Raw genomic sequence first — 25,476 nt, forward strand, 5'->3', positions numbered from 1 at the left:
TGGCCAGATCTAAGAGGAGGGCCTCTTAACGGAAGAAGAGTTCGTTTGCAGAATGTGCCTGAGCTGATATTTAGCAATAGAACAAAAACATTAAAAGAGTCAATCTGCCTCCTGCCCACAAAGAAACACCTCAGCTTACTAAAAATTTCCCAAAAAATATGTTCACATCATTTACATTTTGTCATTGATCATTTTGAATGACTTCATTAATAAATGTCTCATATAGCCTACAAAGTTCACCTGTGGGCTTTTTTTTTTTTTTTTGAGACAGAGTTGCCTGGGCTAGAGTGCCATGGTGTCAGCCTAGCTCACAGCAACTTCAAACTCCTGGGCTCAAGCAACCCTCCTGCCTCAGGCAGTGCCTGGGACTACAGGCACGTGCCACCATGCCCGGCTAATTTTTTCTATATATTTTTAGTTGTCCAGCTAATTTCTTTCTATTTTTAGTAGAGACGGTGGTCTCGCTCTTGCTCAGGCTGGTCTCGAACTCCTGAGCTCAAACGATCCACCCGCCTTGGCCTCCCAGAGTGCTAGGATTACAGGCGTGAGCCACCGCGCCTGGCCTGTGGGCTTTTATTGTTTTTCTTTTTCCTTTTGACTGCCTACTAGAGTATGTGCCAGGCAGTGGGTCTGGTCCTTTCATATACACCATCTCATATTATTCCTGTTATGGTCTCCTCTAGCAGTTAACAAATGATAGAATCAAAATGACTACACCACTAACTTATCCAAGTTTTTTTCCTAAAATGACAACTCAGGGATCCTCATATAAAAGCACAGTATCTAAGAAACAATTATTTAGACTACAAAATCTTAAAATTAGTATATATTTATAAATGTCTTTTGCTCTTTGATTACTCTCAAAATAGATTCAACAGAAACAAATTTAAGCACAAACCAATCTTTTAAAAAACTAATACTAAAATCTTTAGTGTTGCCAGAGAATGCAGGTAATTAAAGTCACATCTGTGCTAAATTATAAATCACAAATATGAATAATCACCATACACCTAGATTATAACATTAGCACACAAAATATAAAACTTAATAGTTCTAAAATAATCTAATAATATTTTAATATGTGATTCAAGATAAAGCATCAATTTATATGAGTCAATATAAAGTACTCAAAAAAAAATTCCAAGAGCCAGCCAGGTGTGGTGGCTAACGCCTGTAATCCAAGCTACTCAGAAGGCTGAGGCAGGAGGATCGCTTAAGCCCAGGAGTTTGAGGTCTCAGAGAGTTATGATGACACCACTGCACTCTAGCCAGGGCAACACAGTGAGATTCTATCTCAAAAAAATATTCCAAGAACCAATTCCCCTGTAATTGGCCCTTAATCTACAGAAAATGCCAAAGATGATTAGAGCCTTCCTCTGATACACATAATCCAACAAAGCAAAAAGACAACAGAAATTCATTCAAAGTGAAGGAGGTACATTTAGACACCAATGAAAAGCTCAAGAACATAACATACACTGCCTGTCTCCAAAACTTAAACATGATAACCTTACCTGTTTCTGAAATGTATGTAACAGGATCCTGCCGTAAAATTTTACCAGGTTTAGAAGTCAATGGCAATTTTTCTGGTTGCTTTTTGGCATTTTTTACCTGCATTGTCTCCTCTGATTCTGAATCTGTGAGAGGAAAATAAAACTTTGAAAAGAAATACTATAATATAGTGTATTTTTAAAGTAGTTAAAATAAAATTTCGAAAAGAAATATCATAGTGTATTTTTAAAGTAGTTACTGTGAACCAATTCCTCAAGATCCTTTGCAAAGCACATCTCTTGTGAATTCTCACAGGTTACTTTTAACCAGCGTTAAGCCTAAGTTTTCTACTGCTGCTATAACAAATCACCACAAACTTAGTGGCTTAAAACAATATAAATTTATTACTCTATAGTTCTGGAGGTCAGAAGTCCAATATGGATGGGTCTTGTTGGGCTAAACTCAAAGGTGTGAGCAGGGCTGCAGTCCTTTCTAGAAAAGGATTCATTTCTTGCCTTTTCCAGTTTCTAGTGGTTGGTTGCCAGCATTTCTTGGCTTACAGCCACTTCCCTCCATCTTCAAAACCAGCAACATCAAGCAGAGTCCTTCTCGTGCCGCCATCTCTCTGATTCTCTCACCTTTCTCCATAGTTAATCTCTCTCAAAATCTCTTCTGCCTGCCTAGTCCCTGTGACTACACTGAGCCCACCTGAATAATCTAGGATAATCTCCCTATTTTAAGGTCATCTAATTAGCAACCTTAAGGCCATCTGCAACTTTTATTTCCCTTTGCCACGTAACCTAACATACTCACAGGTTCTAGGAATCTTTTTTTCCTAATAATAGTATATTTTGGGAGGCCATTATTCTGTCTACCACAGCCTAATTGCTGGAGCACTTAAATATAAATCAGGACAAAGTGTGAGGACTTAACATAGTGCCTGGTAAAAAACATGTTTCGTATAAACTGTAGTGTCCTCCTTCCTCTGCACCATACATTTATAAATCTTGTCTCATACTGTTCTAAATTGTATAGAACAATTAAATTTCCAGTTTCAAAAAAAAAAAAAGGAAACTCTCAGGGGAAACGGAACATGCACTTGTTTCAAATTCCTCACCATATAGTGCAATAAAAGGCACACAGTAAACACTCAAGTACTTTTAGAATTGAGTAAGAATCTTTCATATCACTGTCAAAAATACTGACAATCCATAAATGCTTCTTAGGCTACATTTTTAAGAATTCACATCAGATAAAAATAAAAATTAAAGGAAGAAAGAATTCATACCAGATGGATCTTTTCCACAAAACCAAAAACTGAAACTTTTTGAATTCTACCATCATTTTACCATCATTTTCTGCATCATAAAAGGCATGCACAAAAATTCACTTTCCTGGCTGGGCACAGTGGCTCATGCCTATAATCCCAGCACTTTGGGAGGCCAAGGAGGGAGGATCACTTGAGGCCAGGAGTTCAAAACTATCCTGAGCAACACAGCGAGACCCTGTCTCTACAAAAAATAGAAAAATTAGCTGGGCATGGCAATATGCACCTGTAGTTCCAACTACTCAGGAGGCTGAGGCAGGAGGATCGCTTGAGCCCAGGAGATTCAGGTTGCAATGCACTCTAGCCAGGGCAACAGAGCATGACCTGACCTTGTCTCAAAAAAAAGAAAAGAAAAAAAAAAAAATCACATTTCCTATTTTAAACTATATTCAAAAGAAAGCCTTTTTGTTTATTCCTTTTTAAATGCAACAAAAATGAACCAGATCTTTTAATCAAGCAAAAAAGTGAAATTTTAGACCTTTGCCTTAAAAACAATATTCTAAAGTACTATTTTTAAAATGTTTTCAAGAACCTTAGCTCAAGAGAAGTTAACATGAATATTTTAAAAATAAATATATCATATTCAAAGTTTGAGACATGCTACATACTCTATACCCCTCTCGAGGAATCTTTAATCCATTAACGTATTTTGGTTCTGATACATTCTGCAGTTAAATAAAATTGTTTTAAACTTTGCTTGAGCCCTCTTCTCACAGCACCTACTGACATCGCAGAGAGCTGTGTGTCTCAGAATATATTTTAGAAAACTCTAAGACATACAACTTTAAAACTTTAAAGCTCCTCAGAAGAAATATTACCTGAATCACAGATGATCCTCTTTTTCTTATTTGGTTGCTTCTGTTTGGAGACATCCTCTTTACGGGAGCTATTTGCCTATAAACATTACAGTATAATTAGAACACGAAGAAGCCTGTATAACCTATCCTTTTTTTTTTTTTTTCTCATTAGACTGAGGCTCAGTGGTTCTCAACCAGAGGCAATTTTGCCCCCCAGGAGACAACTGTCAATGTCTAAAGACATTTTTCCTTGTCACAGCTCGGTGAGAGGGAGCAAGTTTACTATTACCTAATGGGTAGACCAGGGATGCTATTAAACATCCCACAATGCACGGGACAGTCCTCTACAACTAAAAATTATCCAGCCCAAATTGTCAATAATACCTTTAGTGGGCTAAACATAGGCCAGATAACAACTGTATCAGGATAGAAAATAAACAATTATAGAAAAAAAACTATATTATTATTCAGTTCCACTCTCAACACTAACCTATATATAACAAAGAATAAAAGGATGTCAGATATTATAAGGCAAGTGCTTCCTGAAAGTGAAGATAGAAACAGAAATGAAAGTTAAGCTAGTGGCCCACCACTAGCCAATGCCTGTTGGAAAAAGAAATAAAACCAAAGCAAAAGGTATTATTTATATTTTATAGTTAAATATCACATTTCTAACATATCCAAATTTCCCCCAAAAGCATCAAGAAAGCAGACAGCAAAAAAAACTGATTGTAATCAATTAAAAAGTAGGGATATAAGTTATTTCTACCCATTATAATAAAACTTCAAAAATATAAGAACAATCTTGCAAGAAAATGGAATAAATGAACATAATAATTTACATACAATGGGGGGGAAGGGTCTGCTCCACTCAGCTCAGGTGCAAGTGTAAGTATGGAGGCAATGCATAGCTGCATCTTTGAGTGACAAGAAACATGAGAGAAACTGTCATTACTACCACCAACTGATCTACTGCCTACCAATCCATGATTTACACATAACACTGGGTCAGAGGACAGAGTACGAAGCAACTACAACAACTCAAAAGAGAGGAAGGTATCACAGAAAGGAGAGAGCCACAGAAAGTGAGTCCCAAATTGTGCCTGTATACTTTAGCCAAATCTCTATCTCCTTAACTATATATAATATGTGTGGGACACCTCCAAGTGTTTAGCTAAGGTTAAAAGAACTGAACAAAGATTTCAGTTGCTGTCCATCACAGAGGAAGCAAGAGTTTGGAGCTGAGTTCAGTCAAGTTTGATGCCTGATAAACCAAAAGAATCAACAATCTTTAGAGGAATAAAATAGAATCCAAAGTTCCTACACAGTGTCATTCACAATGTCCAGGATAAATCCAAAATAACTAGACATACAAAGAAAGAGGACAGGTAACCTGTGGTGGTTAAGTTTACATAAAGTGGAACAAATATTTTTTTTTTCTTTAGAGACAGAGTCTGGCTCTGACGCCATGATAGCTCACTGCAGCCTTGAACTCCTGGGCTCAAGCAATCCTCCTGCCTCAGCCTACCAAGTAGCTTAGGACTACAGGTGTGTCCAGCTAATATTTCTTCTATTTTTTGTAGAAACAGGGTCTGACTATGTTGCCCAGGCTGTTCTCAAACTCCTGGTCACAAGCAATCCTCCCACCTCAGTCTCCCAAAGTGCCAAGATTACAGGCATGAGCCACCACACCTGGCCATGAAGTGGAACAATATGAATTCAAGTACACCACTATAGCCATTGCCTGCTTTCCATATTGACGCTGTATCTTAATTTCTCTTAGGCCCATGGAGGAACAGCATAAAGTATAAACCTTGCCTTCAAAGGCTTCCCTCACGATTAGTCTAACACCATTCACCTGACGATAAGGGCGCATGTCTGTGAGCAAACTTTGGTCTTAAAATGCAAAGTTTTAACTAAACCTTTTTAGGTTTCCTTTCTACATCAGGAAAACCAAGGAAAACACCAAACTGTAAATGTAGTAAGCTACATTAATTAGAAATAAGTAATAGCCTTATTATTTCTGCTGCTAAATGAGTTGAAATCTACATTTACTCAAGGCTCCCAACATGTCAAGTTTAGGAACTGAGCCTATTTAACATTTCATATAATGCAAAATTGTATCTGGGAAACTGACCTTGATTTCCTTTATTCCTTTCTTTCCTTTTAAAGTTTCTTCAGCAGACTTTGTTTTCTCATTCTTCTTTACTGTTTCACTTACAAGTTTCTTTCCACTTGGTTTAACTCCAAAGAATTTCCGAATGTCCTAAAAGCAAAAAAGGAGATTCATAAGTAAACATTAACAGCATAAAATTCTAATTTCAACTGTGAAATGGACAGCTTTACACATGCACTGGCTTATCCTGAGAAATTTCTCCAAATCGAGATAGTTCCATGTGTGCAGTAGCATTCTTTTTATGTGCAAAAGTTAACTGATAAGATTACCTGAGTTAAAAATAATTTGTCTAATGAAAAATGATACTAATTCTCAGAATCTGGCCAAAAACAGGGCAAAAATAAGCAAGTGGAATTTTTGTTACTGATAGCACAATTATTACACAGGCAAGTAGTAGTGTTGATCAAGTAGGCACACACACATTCCATCATCCCAGGCACAGTTGGAGAGAAGACAAAGAGTTGAAGAAAACAATCCTTGTCTGTGGGACTTATACTCCAGTTTGAGAGAAGAATAACTATCACAACTCTCATCATTCTTAATAACTAAATCCTTCAAATTATTTTTATTTGTATGATTTCCCCAAATTCCCAAGAAAAAACTTTGATGCTTACTGCAATATACTCTTTTATTACTCTACCCATGTTAAACTACAGAATGCAAATTAATCATACTGAAACATTTACAATGTAATTTACAATTAAAATCACTCACTTTTTTCATCCTTTGAATACATATTCTTCCCTACTCTTCTAAAATTTAGTTTTGAAGAAACTGTGGTGTAGAGGAGAGGGAATAGACCTTAGAAAGCTTTGGTCTGAAAACTGTGCTCTAGTGCTTTCCACCTGGTGTGACCTTGGGCAAGTTAATTTGTCTGTTTTCTCCTAAGTAAAGTGGGACTAATAATATACCTCACCTTTATGAGGATTAATTGTGTATTTATCATAATTTTGGCTCACTAAAAAGCTTCCCTTCACCTCATTTCTGAACTAATATCCCTTCATATTACTGAAACACTGCATTTATAGTTATCTCTGCTAATAGGCAAGAGTATAAAGAATACAAAATAATGAGAAAAATTTAGGATATGAATTCCAAAAAACTGGGTTCAAGAACCAGCTGTACCTTGTTCCCTCTTCCTATCCTTGATCATTATAATCATGAGTTTTCAATACTTTTTATCCCTCTAACCTATCTCTCTTTATTGTATGAGAGAAATGCCCACAAAGGTACTTTATAAAGTATACAAAAAGTTAGCAATTATATCCTAGATCCTGGCAGTAATTATCATACCCTTAAAATGCCAAAAATCCCAAACAAATCTGTTACATACATACACACACACACACACACACACACACAGAGCTTTGTGGCTAAGCCAATAAACAAAGCAGACAAATGAGGTACACAGGCATGTTAAATTGGGGGGAAAAAAAGGTTAAAGACTTCCCTAGTTTTATACCCTCTTTTCTAAGTCTGCTCATATAGAAAAGTTACAAATCCATCCTAATTAAGTCTAAGTCTAGGGGGGCTGGCAGGAGCAAAAAAAGAAAAAAAAAGTCTAAGTCTAAAAAATACTGCTTACAGAATATGTACCTCAGCAGTGAAACTGAGACATTTGTGTCAGATGCTGAAGAAAAGAAGAACAATAAAGAAAACCACAGTCTTTGTCTTTTTCTTTTAATAATTTTTTTTTCATGAAGACAGATTCCTAACCACAGTCTTTTTTATAACTTGCAAAGAATCAAATTTGAGGCTGACAACTACTTTACTGCTTCTGGGGGAAATGAGAGTTTCGCATCAGAGTTTCACTTCTGAAGTTACACAGTGATTCTTCGTCAAACAGTGGTGACTGTTTAAACACACCCACAGAGAAAGAGGGTGCGTGTGCACCACAGAAATATCAAACTGTATGCTAATAATCCGGTTAAAGCAAGCATGCTTTTCAACCTGTTTTAGGACCACAAGTGCTTCAAACCACAAAAAGAAAACAAAATATAATTCAGAGAATGAACTGTTGGTAATATTGAGCTAATTTATGTCTGTATAAAAACCCACACTGCCATTCCTCAACACTGTTACACCTTTCCTTCCTAAGCAATTCTTCCCACTCGTATCTCCTTTCTTTTCCTTTCCCATTATTTTACCCTCCTTCTCCACACTCCCCATACTCTGATGGCAGCGTAAGACCAAAAAAATTACAGCATCTTGCTCTAACTCAGTCTACACTAAAAATCTAAACTTTGGGGTAAGAATTTTCATCAGAATGGAAGCCATCCTGCTCACATCTTTTTAGGACTATCTCCAGTGTGAGCGGCCATCTTGTGCATAAACATCTAAGAGGCAGAGATTAGCAATCTGAATGTGACTTCACCTGACTCTACTAATTACCATTCCCTGTCTAGTAGTCCAGGTCTTCAAAGATTTCATGGAATGCAGAAGAACAAGTCTAAGAGCTAATCATATGCCCAAATAATAGATGTGAACACTTCCCTTACCTGCAAAAAATAATTCTTGCTGTGTATAAGTAGAAAAATGAAGAAATTTGTAAAGTGATTTTTACAATGTTGGCACGGGAAAGGCCTTCAAAGCAGAAGGCCTTTCTGCTAGAATCAAGGCTAGAAACCAATCATAAAGAAAGGCAGATTTTAATCTGTCATGGGATTAGAGTTTTAAGAAAAAAGAAAGGCAGATTTGACTACATAAAAATAAAACAAAAGATGTCATAAATAAAGTTAAAATATAAGCAACAGAGCTGGGCACAATGGTGCAAACCTGTACTCCCAGCTACTCGGGAGGCCGAGGCAGGAGAATCACTTGAGCTCAGGAGTTTGAGTTCAGCCTGGGGAACACAGCAAGACCTCACCTGAAAAACAACAACAACAACAAAAAAAAAACCCACAAGCAACTAGCTTAAAAATATGTATAATATATGTAATATATAACAGGGCTCCTACAAATCAATAAAAGATAATCCAAAAGAAAAATGAATTAAAGCTGCTAATAGGCAAAGTATAAAAGAAATACAAATAACCAACACATAATAAAAGATGTTCAACTTCACAAATAATGAGCAGATAAAGTAAAGCTTGATTAAATTAGTTTTAAAAGATTGATGGTATCCACATATGTCAAGGGCGTGGGGAAACAGATGCTCACACACTACACAGCTGATAAAAATAAAAACTGACATAAGTTACTTCATTTCTCTGTCCCTTTGTTTCCTCATGATGCCACTTGTCTCATAAGATCCCTGAGAGAATCACAGGTGGCAAACCAAAAATCTTCAGCATGGAACCTGGTCCTCTAACTCCAAATCTCTATCATAGTTTTCCACTTGACCATGACTGCCCCCTCTTAGTTTTCCTGTAACTGTAAGGATCCATGCAAAAGTAGCCATACCCCACAATTAGCAAAGTGGCCTTTCGCTTCTCATCATTCCTGATACATTCGATCCTCACATGCTGACAGGCAGACAGTGTGCCAGGGACTTAGGGCACCAAGTGAGCATTCCTTCTTGAAGAAAATGCCCTCATGAAGCTACCTGGAAGATAAACTAGTATATAAAGAATTAAATATTATACAATTAGCTAAGACAAAGCTAATCATAAGGCTATGCGAGCACCAGAAGCACCTAATACAGATGATCTCAAGGACTGCTTCCCAAAAGAAACACCTGAACTGGGTCTCAAAATGATTCCTAGAGATCCAGAAATCCCACTACTGAGTATTTACCCAAAGCAAATGAAATCAGCATGTCATAGATATCCGCACTCCCATGTTTACTGCAGCACTACTCACAATAGCCAAGACATGGAATCAGTTTAAGTTTCCATCAATGGATGAATGGATAAAGAAAATGTGGTATATATATACAATGAAATACTATTCAGCCATAAAAAAGAATGAAATTCTGTCACTTGTGACAACATGGATGAATGTGGAGGGCATTATGATAAATGAAATAAGCCAGATACAGAAAGACAAACAGCACATGATCTCACTCATATGTGGAATCTAAAAAAGTTGATCTCATAGAAGCAGAGTAGAAAAGTGGTTACCAGAGGCTTGGGGGGAAGGGAGTAGTGGGGAGGAGGAATGGAGAGAGGTTGGTCAACAGGTACAAAGTTACAGTTAGACTGGAGGACTAAGTTCTGGTGTGCTATTGCACCGTAGGGTGACTACGGTGAATAACGTATCATATATTTCCAATATCAAGAAGGGACGATTTTGAATGTTCTCACCACAAAGAAACAATAAATGTTTGAGGTGACAGATATACTAATTACCCTGATTTGATCATTATACAATGTATACATGTATCAACACATCACACTGTACCCCATAAATATGTACATTATGTGTCAATTAAAAATAAAGTAAAGCTGGGTGCAGAGGCACTTGTAGTCCCAGTTACTCAGGAGGCTAAGGCGGGAGGATCATTTCAACCCAGAAATTCAATGTTGCGGTGATCTATGATTGCAATATTGCACACCAGCCTGGGCAAGTTTGAGTTCAGGCTGGGCAACATTGCAAGACCCCATCTCTAAAAAATAAAATAGAATAAAACTTTTAAAAATCATTAGAAGATACATCTGAGAGTCACAGAAATTTAAATTTGAATACATTTCTGTAAGTTCCACACAGCAGGCTATCTTAGTCATCACTGTATCTCAACTACAGAGACAGCATCCCACATAAGTAGACACTTAACAGTCACTGAACACATGAATGGTTATTCCTAAAACCTTATTCCTGACATTCATGCCTGGACTCAGAAAAAGAGGCTCTTGATTATATAAAATAAAATTAGTGGTAGATTTGTTTTAAAGATACATTAAAAGAATCTTTAATTGGGATTAATTTTTTGCTATGACTTTACCTAATGATTTCTGTTTTAAGAAATTTTAAGAAAATATTAAATTAACACTATTATTTCTGAGCTATATTATTAAAGTAGACTTTATGTAATTGATCCTTACGTTGCCACTCTCTTGTCTTATTACAATATTGTGGCTATAAAAAACAAAAAAAATACTTTCACTTTGAGAGGATATTTCCTCTTCTTCAAAATTTGTTTTTAGCCAAACAAATTACTTTTTTTAGAAATCCAAAATAGCTCTACATATACAATCAACGTTACTGATACCGCAAAGTCTAGCACAGGCCTCAAGAACCTCTCTGAGGAAAACACCAGTGAGTGAAATGTAAGTGTGGTCTGAAAAATCTTTGAATGGTATTAAGTTCTAGCTGGGAAGAATTGGAAGGATCTGCATCAACTTTTTTCATTCAATCATTCATTTATTCATTCAAGAAATATTTACTGAGAGCCTTCTAAGGGCCAAGCACTACTCTTGGTGCTTGGGATAAACAAAACAGGCTAAATCTCTGTTCTTGTGACACTTTCCACTCTATTTTCTGCTCTTAATCTTTCTGTCTTTAGAAAACAAAGCAGGCTGGGCATGGTGGCTCACGCCTGTAATCCTAGCACTCTGGGAGGCCGAGGCTGAGGCCGGAGGATCACTTGAGCTCAGGAGTTCCAGACCAGCCTGAGCAAGAGCGACACCCGTCTCTACTAAAAACAGAAAGAAATTAGCTGGACAACTGAAAATAAATATAGAAAAAATTAGCTAGGCATAGTGGCACATGCCTGTAGTCCCAGCTACTCGGGAGGCTGAGGCAGGAGGATCGCTTGAGCCCAGGAGTTTGAGGTTGCTGTGAGCTAGGCTGACATCACAGCACTCTAGCCTGGGCAACAGAGTGAGACTCTGTCTCAATAAAAAACAAAGAAAACAAAGCAGAGCAAAGAAAAGAACAGATGAAATAAAGCACAGCAAGGGAACAGAAAGGGCATAGAAACTGCTTCCCCTACTCACCCTGGAATCTATTTAGTCTTCCTGAGAGGCCGCTCCCGTGACAGTGAAAAGACAGGTTTCCATTCTTGCTGTGGCAAAGAGGATGTGTAAGATTCTAAAGTCATAATATTTAATATCACTGTGCCTTAGACTACTCTCTTAATGAAATACTGTATCACTGAAGTTTTCAGATACCTGATCCAAAAATACAAACCAACATTGGCAAAATTAAGCATGAAATGGAAATAATTATCTAATTTAGGCTTCAAAAAAATAAATTCTCCTATCATACCTGCATAACTGGATAACTAAAGCATTTGAGACTGTTCATGCCTGGTCTAGTGGTATATTTCAGAATGTAATATTTTCACCAGGGCCAATGTACTCTGATTATGGTTTTTATTCATCCAGAAGTCAATTTTTTACAACTGACTTATCCAAAAAAATCAAATTTAAACTACTTGAATGAACATAGAAATTATGTTCAAACCAAAAATAGACACACAACATAATAAATACTGTATTTCTCTAGGCTATATTATTCATTGTCATTAAATGTTTTAATAGCTTAAAGTCATGCAGAAAGGGCTAGAGAAGATGTTTTCATACCAATAGGTTTTACCTTCTAGTTGATTTCTTACTGGAAACACAAAGTTTATTTGTACTTATTTACTCATCAAATATTTATGGAAAATAAACCACATGCCACACACTATACAGCAGTGCCCTATCCTTGTGGCCCCTGTCCTTGCAGAGCTTATATGCTAATGAAGTTGTCAGTATCTGTAACAAGTTGCCCATTTATAAAAATATGCCAAAACATGTGCCAAGGAAACAAAATAGGTGGTCTTTCATTAACCATACCAGTAGTTTTCATGCTTTTGTGGATCTGATGAAAGCTATGAATATTTCCCACAGAAATATATAAAAGTAAACATACAAACAAAACTTTAATGCAATTTTAGGAGTTTTCCCCTGAAGCCCAGGAGCCCCAAGTTAAAAATTAAAATCTGCACTCACACCTACTTAACCTCAGTACCACTTATATCCACACTGACACCTCCTAAATCTTGTGTCTCCACCCTAGACCCCCTCTGAGCTCCATAGCCACATAGCTGACATGTAGCTGAATGCACCTCTACCCAAACGCCCCAAAGGTGCCTCCAACTCGTAATGACCAAAGCTAAATTCATCTTCTGCTGGGACTTGCTTCTCTCCTTTTATTCCCTATCTCCATGCAAAGCACCACCATTCACCCAAAACAGAAACATGGGTACTGCCTTTCCTCCTCATTCTGACCCTCTACCTAATTATCCTACCTAAACTATCTCCCAAATGCTACTGTCCTCTCCCCTCTATTCCCATTGCCACCGCCCTGACTCAGGACTTCATTTATTTACTTAACATACCCTTATATAGGATTTACTCTGTGTCATGCAATGATTTAAGCACCTTTAAAATACTCATTTAATCCACATAACAAAACTATGAAGTTGTTAACCCCAATTTACAAATGAAAAAATTGAGAATGCCAACAAGACATTCTCTGGTAAAAAGTTTTGAAATCTAAGATGCTTCTAAACATAAGCAAAAAAAGACTTTTTGTATTCTCCTACCTTAAGGTGTAACTAACAATTCTATAAAACTGTCATAGAGAAGCAATGCCTATCATGCAGCTCAAATACAATTTTATATACATACAATTAACATATTATATTAATACATATGCCAAGAAAAAATAACAGACTTTGTCAAGCCTGAAAAAAAATCATGCATTTTTTTAAGTCTTCAAACTATACTAATAAATTTCCAACTCAGTTTGTTATGAATCTATTAATAGAGTTATAGATGAAAAAAAATTTTAGCAATAAACCCTCCTGAACCCACACAGAAGTGAACTGACATAATGACCTTTAACTTTAAAAGGTCAGGACAAATGCTGATATATATTTATTTTTGAAGCATAAGCAAATAATTGTAACTATTTTTTTCCCACTGCTCTTGGGTTCAAGCAACAAAGCAGTTGTATTTGCCTATCAAAATGTGGAAAGAGGCTGGGTGTGGTGGCTCACGCCTGTAATCCTAGCACTCTGGGAGGCCGAGGTGGCGGATCCTTTGAGCACAGGAGTTCGAGACCAGCCTGAACAAGAGCAAGACTCTGTCTCTACTAAAAATAGAAAGAAATTAGCTGGACAACTAAAAATATATAGAAAAAATTAGCCAGGCATGCATGGTGGCACACGCCTGTAGTCCCAGCTACTTGGGAGGCTGAGGCAGGAGGACTGCTTGAGCCCAGGAGTCTGAGGTTGCTGTGAGCTAAGGTCACGCCACAGCACTTTAGCCCCAGCAACAGAGTGAGACTCTGTCTCAAAAAAAAAAAAAAAATGTGGAAAAAAAGCAAATTACATCACTGTGTTCACTTATGTTTGAAGACTACAGGGTTTTATGCAAAATAAGTAAGGCAGTGCTCTGCTGAGTGATTGCAAAAATGTATTTTGGCTTTACTTCTCTATTTTGAGAATAAAAAAAATTAATATTTCTGGTTAATATTTTTAAGTGCCCACCAAATCCATGTGCAGAAATTGATTATTATCAACATACTTCACAAATCTACCCAAATATAAAAATCTTTTATCTTGAAAACAACTAAAATGCAAAACTATACATCTGACTAAAATATACAATGACATAACTGGTGGTAGCACAGCAGAGAAAAAAATAAGAGATTATTTAAAAGTATTTAAAATTATATTAAGGCTTTATATGTTGAAAGCAAGGAGAAAGCTATTATAAGGCTTTCCCCCTAAGATTAGGAAAAAAATAGGATGTCCACTCTTGCCACTTGTATTCAACATCGTGGAGGTTCTAGCAAAAAGAATTAGGCCAGAAAATGAAATGAAAAGCACCTAGATTGGACAAGAAGAAGTAAAACTATCTCTGTTTGCAGATGAAACAATCTTATATAGAGAGAATCATAAGGAATCCACTAAAAACTATTAGAACTAATAAATTAGTTCACCAAGGATGTAAGATCAATACACAAAAATCCATATACGCTTTCAATAAACAATCCAAAAGTGAAATTAAGAAAACAATTCCAACAAAAAGTTGGTTCTTTGAAAAGATAAACAAAATCAACACACCTTTAGCTAGACTAACTAAGAACAGAAAAAAATAATCTCTAATAACCTCCATCAGGAACATGAAAGGAGAAATCACAACTGATGCCACAGAGATACAAGATATCATCTATGAATTCTACAAAAACCTTTATGCACACAAATTGGAAAATGTGGAGGAAATGGACAAATTTTTAGAAACACACAACCTCCCTAGGCTCAACCAGGAAGAAATAGAATCCCTGAACAGACCAGTATCAAGAACTGAAATCGAAACAGCAATAAAATACCTCCCCAAAAAGAAAAGCCCAGGACCAGATGGCTTCACTCCCGAATTTTACCACACCTACAAAGAAGAACTGGTGCCTATCCTACAAGTTATTCCACAACATCGAGAAATACAGAATCCTCCCCAACACATTTTATCAAGCCAATATAACTCTAATACAAAACCAGGAAAGAATCCAACAAAAATAGAAAACTACAGACCAATATCCCTCATGAATATAGACGCAAAAATTCTCAATAAAATCCTAGCAAATCGAGTCCAGGTGCTTATCAAGAAAATAATCCATCGTGACCAAGTGGGCTTCATCCCAGAGATGCAGGGATGGTTCAACATACACAAATCTACAAATGTAATACACCACATAAATAGAAGCAAAAACAAAGACCATATGATCCTCTCAATAGACGCAGAAAAAGCATTTGACAAAATTCAACACCCTTTTATGATAAGAACGCTTAACAAAATAGGCATAGATGGGGCCTATCTAAAAATGATACAAGCCATATATGACAAACCCACAGCCAACATCATACTGAATAGGGAAAAATTGAAAGCCTTCCTACTTAAAACTGGAACCAGACAAGGTTGCCCACTGCTATTCAACATAGTGCTGGAAGTCCTCGCGAGAGCAATCAGGCAAGAGAGCAGAATCAAGGGTGTCCAAATGGGGACGGAAGAGATCAAACTCTCATTCTTTGCAGATGATATGATATTATATCTAGAAAACCCCAAGGATTCAACCAAGAGACTCCTGGAACTAATAAATGAATTCAGTAGAGTCTCAGGATATAAAATCAATACACACAAATCAGAGGCATTCATATATGCCAAGAACAGTCAAACTGAGAACCAAATCAAAGACTCAATACCCTTCATGATAGCAACAAAGAAAATAAAGTACCTAGGAATATATTTAACTAAGGAGGTAAAAGACCTCTACAAAGAGAACTATGAAACACTAAGGAAGGAAATCGCAGAGCACGTAAACAGGTGGAAAACCATACTATGCTCATGGATCGGAAGAATCAACATTGTTAAAATGTCTATACTACCCAAAGTGATCTACAGATTCAATATAATCCCTATTAAAGTACCAACATCATTTTTCACAGATATAGAAAAAAAAATTTTACGCTTTGTATGGAAACCAGAGAAGACCCCATTTAGCAAAAGCAATTTTAAGCAATAAGAACAAAATGGGAAGTATTAATTTACCAGACTTCAAACTATACTACAAGGCTGTGGTTATTAAAACAGCTTGGTATTGGCACAAGAACAGGGACACAGACCAGTGGAACAGAATCGAGAATCCAGATATAAAACCATCCTCATATACCCATCTAATCTTTGACAAAGCAGACAAAAACATACTCTGGGGAAAAGAATCCTTACTCAATAAATGGTGCTGGGAAAACTGGATAGCTACATGTAGAAGACTGAAACAGGACCCACACCTTTCACCTCTCACAAAAATCAAATCATGGCGGATAACAGACTTAAACCTTAGGAGTGAAACTATTAGAATTCTAGAAGAAAATGTGGGAAAGACTCTTATAGACATTGGCCTAGGCAAAGAATTTATGAAGAAGACCCCAAAGGCAATCACAGCAACAACAAAAATAAATAAATGGGACCTGATTAAATGAAAAAGCTTCTGTACAGCCAAAGAAACTGTCATGACAGTAAACAGACAACCTACAGAATGGGAAAAAATTTTTGCATGCTACACATCCAATAAAGGACTCATAACTAGAATCTATTTAGAACTCAGGAAAATACACAAGAAAAAAATCAAACAACCCTATCAAAAAGCGGGCAAAGGACATGAACAGAAATTTTTCAAAAGAAGACAGAAGAATGGCCAACAAACATGAAAAAAATGCTCAACATCTCTAATCATCAGGGAAATGCAAATCAAAACCACAATGAGATATCACTTATCTCCAGTGAGAATGGCCTTTATCAAAAAATCCCATAACAACAAATGTTGGCATAGAGGTGGAGAGACAGGAACACTCATACACTGCTGGTGGGACTGCAAACTAGTGCAACCCCTGTGGAAAGCAATATGGAGATACCTTAAACAGACACAAGTAGACCTACCATTTGATCCAGCAATCCCATTATTGGACATCTACCCAAAAGAACAAAAGATATTTGATAACAAAGATATCTGCACCCAAATGTTTATAGCAGCACAATTCACAATTGCAGAGATGTGGGAACAACCCAAGTGCCCATCAGTACATGAGTGGAAATGTGGTATATGTATACCATGGAGTACTACTCAGCTATAAGAAACAATGGTGATATAGCACCTTTTGTATTTTCCTGGATAGAGCTGGAAACCATTCTACTAAGTGAAGTATCCCAACAATGGAAAAATAAGCACCATATGTACTCACCATCAAATTGGTTTCACTGACCATCACCTAAGAGCACATTTAGGAATAACACTGATCGGGTGTCGAGCAGATGTGGGGGGGAGGGGAGGGGTATATACCTATATAATGAGTGCGATGTGCACCGTCTAGGGGATGGACACATTTGAAGCTCCAACTCGGCGGGATGGGGAGGCAAGGGCAATATACGTAACCTAAACTTTTGTACCCCCACAATATGCTGAAATAAGAATTAAAAAAAAAAAAAAGAAAACAAACCCATTTAAAATAAAGCAGAATAAAATAACCAGGAATATATTTAACAAAAAAAGTATAAAACTCATACTCTGAAAACTACAAAATATTATTTAAAGAAATCAAAGAAGATCTAAATAAATGGAAAGACATCCCATGTACATGGATCAGAAGGCTTAATATTGTTAAGATGGCAATACTCCCCAAATTGATGTACATACTGAAAACATTCTCTATGGAAATCCCAGCTGGTTTCTTTGCTAATTCTAAAATTCATATGGAAATTTAAGAAACTGGAATAGCCAAAATGATCTTGAAAAAGAATAAAGTTGAAGGGCTTATACTTTCTGATTTCAAAAATTGCTACAAAGTCACAGTAATAAAGATAATGCATTATTGGCATTAGGATAGATCGATGGAATACACTTGAGAGTCCAGGAAAAAACCCTCACATTTACAGTCAACTGATTTCTGACAAGGGTGCCGACATAATTCAATGACGAAAGAATTTTGTACACAAAAGTTAACTCAAAATGGATAAAGTCCTAAATGTAAGAGCTAAAACTATAAAACTCTTAGAGAAAAACATAAGCACAAATCTTCATGACTTTGGATTAGGCTATGAAAGACTTGAACGATGAGAAAAAGACACATGCAAAGATCTAGAGGAAGAGGAAGAGTATTCCAAAGAGAGGAAAGAGCAAGAACAAAAGCCTTGAAACAAAAACAAAACCAGCCTTAGAAGACACAGAGAGAAGAAACCAGAAATGTAAGTAGGGGCCTTATAGGCCAAGTACAAGTATATATGTTTAGCAAAATTGTATCACAGCACTGCTCCCAAGGGGACCATTTCACATAGTAAACTATGAAGTGAAAGGTGCCCCCTACAGTGAAACAATGAAGCAATTCAGATTACAATGTATTGAGAGCGACCTGACAGCTCTTCAAAAAGGCTGTCCGTTAGTCTCATGTATTTAGTTCAACCTTATGCATATTTTCAATAATTATACTAGTCAATTATATATACTGACTTTTTAAAAATGGCATCTCAGGTTTTATTCACATTTTGAACAATTAAATCTCACAGCAATTCAAATTGTTCACATGGCTTCTTTTTATTCCTTTTATTTTTCATTTTGTTTTTATTCCTTTAATAGATAATACATTCACATGATTCAAAATGCAAAAGGGTAAAGTCTCCCTCCTACCCTGCCTCTCAGGCACACACTTCCTACCTCTGGAAGCAACAAATGTTATCAGTTGTAGTTCCTTGTGTACCTTTCCAGAGAGATTTCATATCTTGACAATTGTTTCACATCAGACTATAAAGGTTTCTCATTTTTCTAATGGCCCCAAAGTATTCCACTGTGTGGATATAGTATTTTATTCCTTATTACTAACTTTTAATTAGAAAATATTTGGGAAAAAGGGCACCTCCCAGGGCAAAAGTTAACCCTTCATCTATGGATGGGCTTCAGAAGATAAGTGAACCCCCTAAAATGGTGTGTATGTACCTATATACATTTCTCTGGGCAAAAAATTTGCATACCATTCACATTTATCAAAGGGAACTGAGACCCAAAGATTAAGAACTACTGTATATAATTGGGCACAGTTGTTCATTGAACATTTGTTGAACAGAATTTTATGGTAGTTTTTTTTTTCTTATTTTTGGAAACAGGGTCTCACTCTGTTGCCAGGGCTTAGAGCGTAGTGGTGTCATCATAGGTCACTGCAATCGCAAACCCCTGGCCTCAAGTAATCCTCCTGCCTCAGCCTCCTGAGTAGCTGGGACAACAAGCACACACCACCATGCCCGCTAATTTTTCTTTTTCTTTTTTTTTTTTGTAGAGATAAGGACTCGCTCTTGCTCAGGCTGGTCTCAAACTCCTGGCCTCAATAAATCTTCCTGCCAAGGCTTCCCAAAATGCTAGGATTACAGACGTGAGCCACTTCACCTGGACTGAACAGAATTTTAGTGTAGGGGTTTGCTAATTTTTATACTAAGGAAGACTAAATTAAATATACATACACACACATACACATATATATACACCCACATATATCTATACACATATACATATATGCATTTTAGAGATAGGGCCTCTAAAAAACATATATATATGTATAATTTTTTTTTAGAGACAAGGCCTCTATTGAACCACGAATGGCAGTACTAAAGAATGAAAATTTTGAAAGTACCTGAATGATCACGAGTTGACCATACAAGCTGTTGTTTACCATAACTCACAATATCAGAGTCATCTACAATGTCCCTTAAAATCTACATAACTTTCCAAAAAGTCCTTTCTAAGAAAATACATCATTGGTAGTTGTGTAGTTGTATAATGCCTACTATCTGTCAGGCACCAGAATGGAAGCTTTACATATATTATCTTGTTTAATCCTCAAAACAATCATTTAAGGTAGCTATTATTTTCCCTCCTTTTACAGGTAAGGAAGGAGATTAAAGTAAAGCTATTTACTTGCTAAAGACCACATAACTATTAAACTATACTAATACAATAACTATAAACTAAACTATAAACTATTAAACTAAAACATCCCCCCATGCTTCATCTTCAAGACTCCAAATCTCCTCAACTTTCCACAATACCACGGTGCCTGAACTCCAAAATGTAATGATAATCATTGTAGGGAGGCTGTATAATGTAGTGGTCAGAAACACTTAGGCTCTAATTCCAGTTCAACCATCTACTAGTTGTATGACAAATTGTTTAAACCCTAAAAGGTGCCTTTACCACCTGTAAAACTAGATCGCAGTGGGTTGAAATGAAAAAGAAGCTATGTAAAACAAACAGTTCACCCATTGACCTGAAGAAGATGCTTGGTCTAGGGTGGCTGCTACCATTATTATTTTATCCTTTTTTGAGAAGAAACACAAAGGGCTGCAAGGTTTCCCAATTTAGCATATAACTTTTACCCCCTAGAATGTTGTCATTCTGACCAGCTGAAGAATGATTGAAACAATTATATCTGATTGTTAAGTATCTTGTGGCTTAAAGGAATATCTTAAATTGTCCTTTAAACTAGAAATACTTCAAACACATAACCGTGTCCATTGCCATACCATCATGAATGTCTGTTTTGCTGGGTGCATAACTACATCACTTTCAATTTGTTTGAATGCTTTAATATAGAATGATGCACTGAGGTTCTGGGGTATTTAAAAATATTTCTTAACATCAGGTGATAGGTGACAGCTGTCAAATGTATTACATCTGTTTCTATTCCCCGTATTTATTTTTCCTGGTAAACCCTGTAATCTCTTTGACTCCTATGAACTCTTCTGAACAAAATAAAACATACTCCCCATGCCCTTGGTCTCAAATCGGCTCCGATGAGCGCTAGTGACGAGCGGAAATGAGCTGGGCTGTTAATGCTGAAAGTTGAAGGCCCTAAACAACTTATTCATAAGAAAGAAAAGTTGGTTACATCCTTCTCCCTCATGACTTAAAGCTTAACTTAGGCAGGACTCAAACTGAGGTTCGGGGCAACACCAAACAGGAAGATAACTGTGCCGCTGCGCCCCCAAATCACCAGCACTACTCCGGCTCTTCCTCCCTTCCCCGGCAGTGGGGGCGGGGGCGTCGCCAAAGTGCCGCGTAGCAACGATCTCCGCGCGCGGGCGGCGGCCGAGAGCTGGCGCCGCCGTCCCGGCCAAGCCGTGCGCCCGGCCGCCGGCCCGTGCCCCGCTCCGCCTCCGCTCCGCTCCGGAGCCAAACGCCGCCGTCCTCCCCCACCCCGCGTACCCGGAGCGCCCCGGCCACACCCGGCCTGCAAAGTCTCCCAAGGCCCGAGCCGCACGGCCACCCCGAGGGGCTCACCATCGCAGCCCCAGAATCGAGGCGCCGGGGTGCAGGCCGGCCGGCTGGCGAATCCGTTATCGGAGTTCGGAATCCATTCGCGCCAACAACTTCTCCCGCGAAGAGGAAGAAGGCGAAGGCGGAGGCGGGACGCGCGCTGATGACGTCAGGAGGCGCGCTTCCCCGCAGCCCCGCCCAGGTGCCGCCCCGGGAGGCCGCGGGCCGCTGCCGCCGCGAGGAGGTCGGGACGCGGTTGGAGTACGGGTCTGTGTGGCTGGCGTTGGCGCGGACGCTCACGACGGGGCATCCGAGATTGGTCTCCCTGGAAGGCGGGGTACCTTGCAGGGGAAACTCCATGTTCCTCCCGGTTCCGCGTCTGGAGGGTGCACTGACCTACAGTAGCTCTCAAAAGTTCTTACTGCCACCTCGCCATAAGACAAACATTTTAGATGTGCGTCTTACATATTTTATATAAATATCTACTCTGAAATAAAAGCTTTACCAAGCAGTATTTACCCTGATTTTTTTTTAATGTTTGACCACAGAATTGGTTTTTTTCTTCTACTAATAAAGGAGACCCCACAGTTTGAAAACCACCAGGCTAAAGGACAATCTTTTTAGTTTTTTGCGTTTTTTTTTTTTGAGACAGGGTCTCACTGGCTGGAGTGCAGTGGCACCATCATAGCTCACTGGGCCTCCAACTCCTGGGCTCAAGCGAGCCTCCGGCTTCGGCCTTCCAAGTAGCTAGGACTACAGGCAAACGCAAGGAGGCTGGCTCTTTTTTTTTTTTTTTTTGAGACAGGGTTTCACTATGTTCCCCAGGATGGTCTTGAACTCCTGGCCACAAGCAATCCTCCTGCCTGGGCCTCCCAAAGTGCTGGGATTACAGGAATGAGCCGCTGCGGTTGGCCCACCCCATTTTAGAAATGAAAAATAGGAGGCTCAAACAAATTAAGGAGTCCAGCTTTGCTACGAGGCTAGGAATCTAGGCCTCCAAGTTCCCAAACCTGCACTGCTCTAAATCCCTCAAAGAGCAGTGGTAGGCCGGCGCGGTGGCTCACGCCTGTAATCCTAGCCCTCTGGGAGGCCGAGGTGGGTGGATCGCTCGAGGTCAGGAGTTCGAGACCAGCCTGAGCAAGAGCGAGACCCCCGTCTCTACTAAAAACAGAAAGAAATTATCTGGCCAACTAAAAATATATACAGAAAAAATTAGCCGGGCATGGTGGAGCATGCCTGTAGTCCCAGCTACTCGGGAGGCTGAGGCAGAAGGATCGCTGAGCCCAGGAGTTTGAGGTTGCTGTGAGCTAGGCTGATGCCACGGCACTCTAGCCCTGGCAACAGAGGGAGACTCTGTCTTAACAAAAAAAAAAAAAAAAAAGAGCAGTGGTATTTATGAAGCCAAGGCATAACAAGGTGCCTCCATTGAAAAACAATGATACCAAAACCTTTGGAGTAAACAAGTCTTATATTAAGAGATAAGCAACTGAATTGTGCAATAGGATGCAATATTTGCATACAATTTTAAGACAAAACATGACACCATAAAGAGCTTAATGGGAAGAGCAATAGGGCTTTAGCCCTAGACTTTCAAATCCTCACCCACCCACCTCCTGTTAGGTCTTGCACTTTATGACGCCAGTATCTCTACAGTGAAAAGATAGCAAAGCCTTCTGGAATACATCAGAGACTAAGCACTGAGAGCTTGTATTTATTAAACACCTATTGTAACTGTACCAGGCATGCAGCTATGGACTATCCTAGGTTAGCCATAGGATTTTGTCCCCATGATGACACTACCATTATTACCTCCAATTTACAAACAAGTAAAATTTTATTCATAAACAGGGCCTCAAGGCATGGGTCCTTCTAAAGGCAGGATGCTAGGTTCCCATCCCCACCACATGCTAGTTATGTGACCAATGGCAAATTACTATGCCTCAGTTTCCTTATGTGCAAAATAAGGATAATAGTACTACTTTACAGAGTTGTTACTAAACTCCTGACATACAAGCTGATAATAATAGTTTTGTTTTAAGTCAGCTATTACTATCATTATTATTATGCAAGGCTAGGTGTTAGAAAGAGGTTCCAAAAATGAACTTATCTACTCCACAATTTTGCTCAGAGAAATACCTGATTGAGGAGGATGGGGGAGTGGTCATTACATTAGATCCTTTGAGAAATCAATAAAAACTATGAACCCACTCCCCAGAAAAGCTGCATAGCCTACACATCGTACAAATTTTTGTCTATAATTTCAGAGGACCTAAACCAATTTAGTGTTCGTTGTGTTGTAAATCAATTGATGAATAAATAATAAGACATATATAAAAAGTTATGTATATCTTTTACATTACTTTTAGCTTCTGTATTTCTTTTTTAGCATTTTGAAGACTCCCTTGAATTTAGGTAAGACTTGAGTTAGAAGCCTATAACTTCCAGAAAAATACTTAATTGAATTTGTTAGATCGTTTTCCTTAAGAATATTTAGTTACTTGAAAGTACTCTGTCTCAGAAATGTGCCAGATTTAAAACGGCTACATATGCTTTGATACTTCTCCCTTGAACCTGACTGGCCTGTGACTGATTTGACCAAAGAATATAGTGGAAATGATGCTATGCCAGTTCCAGACCTAAGCTTTAAGGCTAGCAGCTCCTACCTTGCTCTCTGGAGCCTTGAGCCACCAAAGAGGGGGCCAGCTGAGCCCAATCTCATAGCCATCTCCAGCAAGTACCATGCATGTAAATGAAGTCGTCTTGGACCCACCACCCCAGCGACTGATGGAATTCCAGTACGTGATCCCAGTCAACACCTCATAGAGCAGAAAAATCACCTAATCAGGGCCTGTCCAAATTTCCTGACCCACACAGTAGCATGAGCATAATGAAATGATTGCTCTTTTAAGGCAATAAGCGTTCGGGTGGCTTGTTGTAAAGAAGTAGATAACCAGAACAGAAATATTTTAAAAGACCCAAAATATAACCAACATGAGCAGAAAAATGGATAGTTTCTCTACTGTGGTGATTTTTATTGATACATTCATTCAACAAATATTTATTGAGTAAGTACTGTATGTCAGCACTTTTTATGTGCATGCTGGGTACTCATAGTAAATAAGACTGAACATCCCAGCTTCCCTAAAGTTTATATTTTTGAGAAAAATAAATAAGTCCACAAAAATAAATGATATACTTTCAGATAAGGGTAAGTACTATAAAGAAATAAAACAGCATAATGAGATAGGATAACTGGGAGGAGGATGTGGACGTATTGTAAATAAGTGATCAAAAAGACCCCTAAAAGGGGGACCTTGAGCTGGGACGTGAATGTTGATAAGGGGACAGCAAGTATAAAGACCCTGATATGAGAATGAGCCAAACATATTCAAGGAACAGTAAGGAAGCCAGTTGTCTGACTGGTGCTCATTAACAAAACGGAATGATAAGAGATTAGATTGGGTGGAAGGAAGGAGAGAGATTGTACAGACCCTTAGGCCCTAGCAAAGAGTTTTAATTTTATCTTAAGAGTGATGAGAAGGCTTTACAATAGCGGTCCCCAACCTTTTTGGCACCAGGGACTGGTTTCGTGGAAGACAATTTTACTGTGGATTGCGGGGGCGGGGGGCAGGTGGAGCTCAGGTGATGATGGGAGGCCTGGTTCCTAACAGCCCGTGGACCGGTACCCGGCCTCAGCCTGGGGGTTGGGAACCACAGCTTTACAAGATTTTAAACCAAGAGATTGTTATGACCCCATCATTCTGATACTTTGTATATTGAGACCAAAAAGAAAAAAAAAATAAGATTACTATGTATTTTTCAGCAAAATAGGACACCCATTTGTTTTCCATGACAGAGAAATCTTCAAAAGTGCTAAAAATATATATTTTTTAAATTTATTTATTTATTTTTTGAGACAGGGTCTCCCTCTGTTGCCTGGGCTAGAGTGCCATGGTGTCAGC

The 25,476-nt window shown here is 38.2% G+C and overlaps 1 protein-coding gene across 3 annotated transcripts in view; it reads right to left on the reverse strand.

The window, feature by feature from the left end:
• Positions 1–21,689, reverse strand: part of RFC1 (replication factor C subunit 1) — a 68,725-nt gene extending 47,036 nt beyond the window's left edge. The window contains exons 1-4 of one of the 3 annotated variants that reach the window (XM_045550539.1): positions 21,539–21,689; positions 5,753–5,881; positions 3,637–3,712; positions 1,515–1,637 (exon numbers count right to left, since the gene is read on the reverse strand). In XM_045550539.1, coding sequence (XP_045406495.1) covers positions 1,515–1,637; positions 3,637–3,712; positions 5,753–5,881; positions 21,539–21,541 — 331 coding nt within the window. In that variant the 5' untranslated portion in view covers positions 21,542–21,689. Of the gene's footprint in view, positions 1–1,514; positions 1,638–3,636; positions 3,713–5,752; positions 5,882–8,566; positions 8,583–21,538 lie in introns of those variants that run through there. The other 2 variants (XM_045550540.1, XM_045550541.1) reach the window with 2 other exon arrangements.
• Positions 21,690–25,476: the final 3,787 nt, after the last annotated feature.

The sequence above is a fragment of the Lemur catta genome, chromosome 4 (assembly GCF_020740605.2).
Source record: "Lemur catta isolate mLemCat1 chromosome 4, mLemCat1.pri, whole genome shotgun sequence".
Taxonomy (NCBI): domain Eukaryota; kingdom Metazoa; phylum Chordata; class Mammalia; order Primates; family Lemuridae; genus Lemur; species Lemur catta.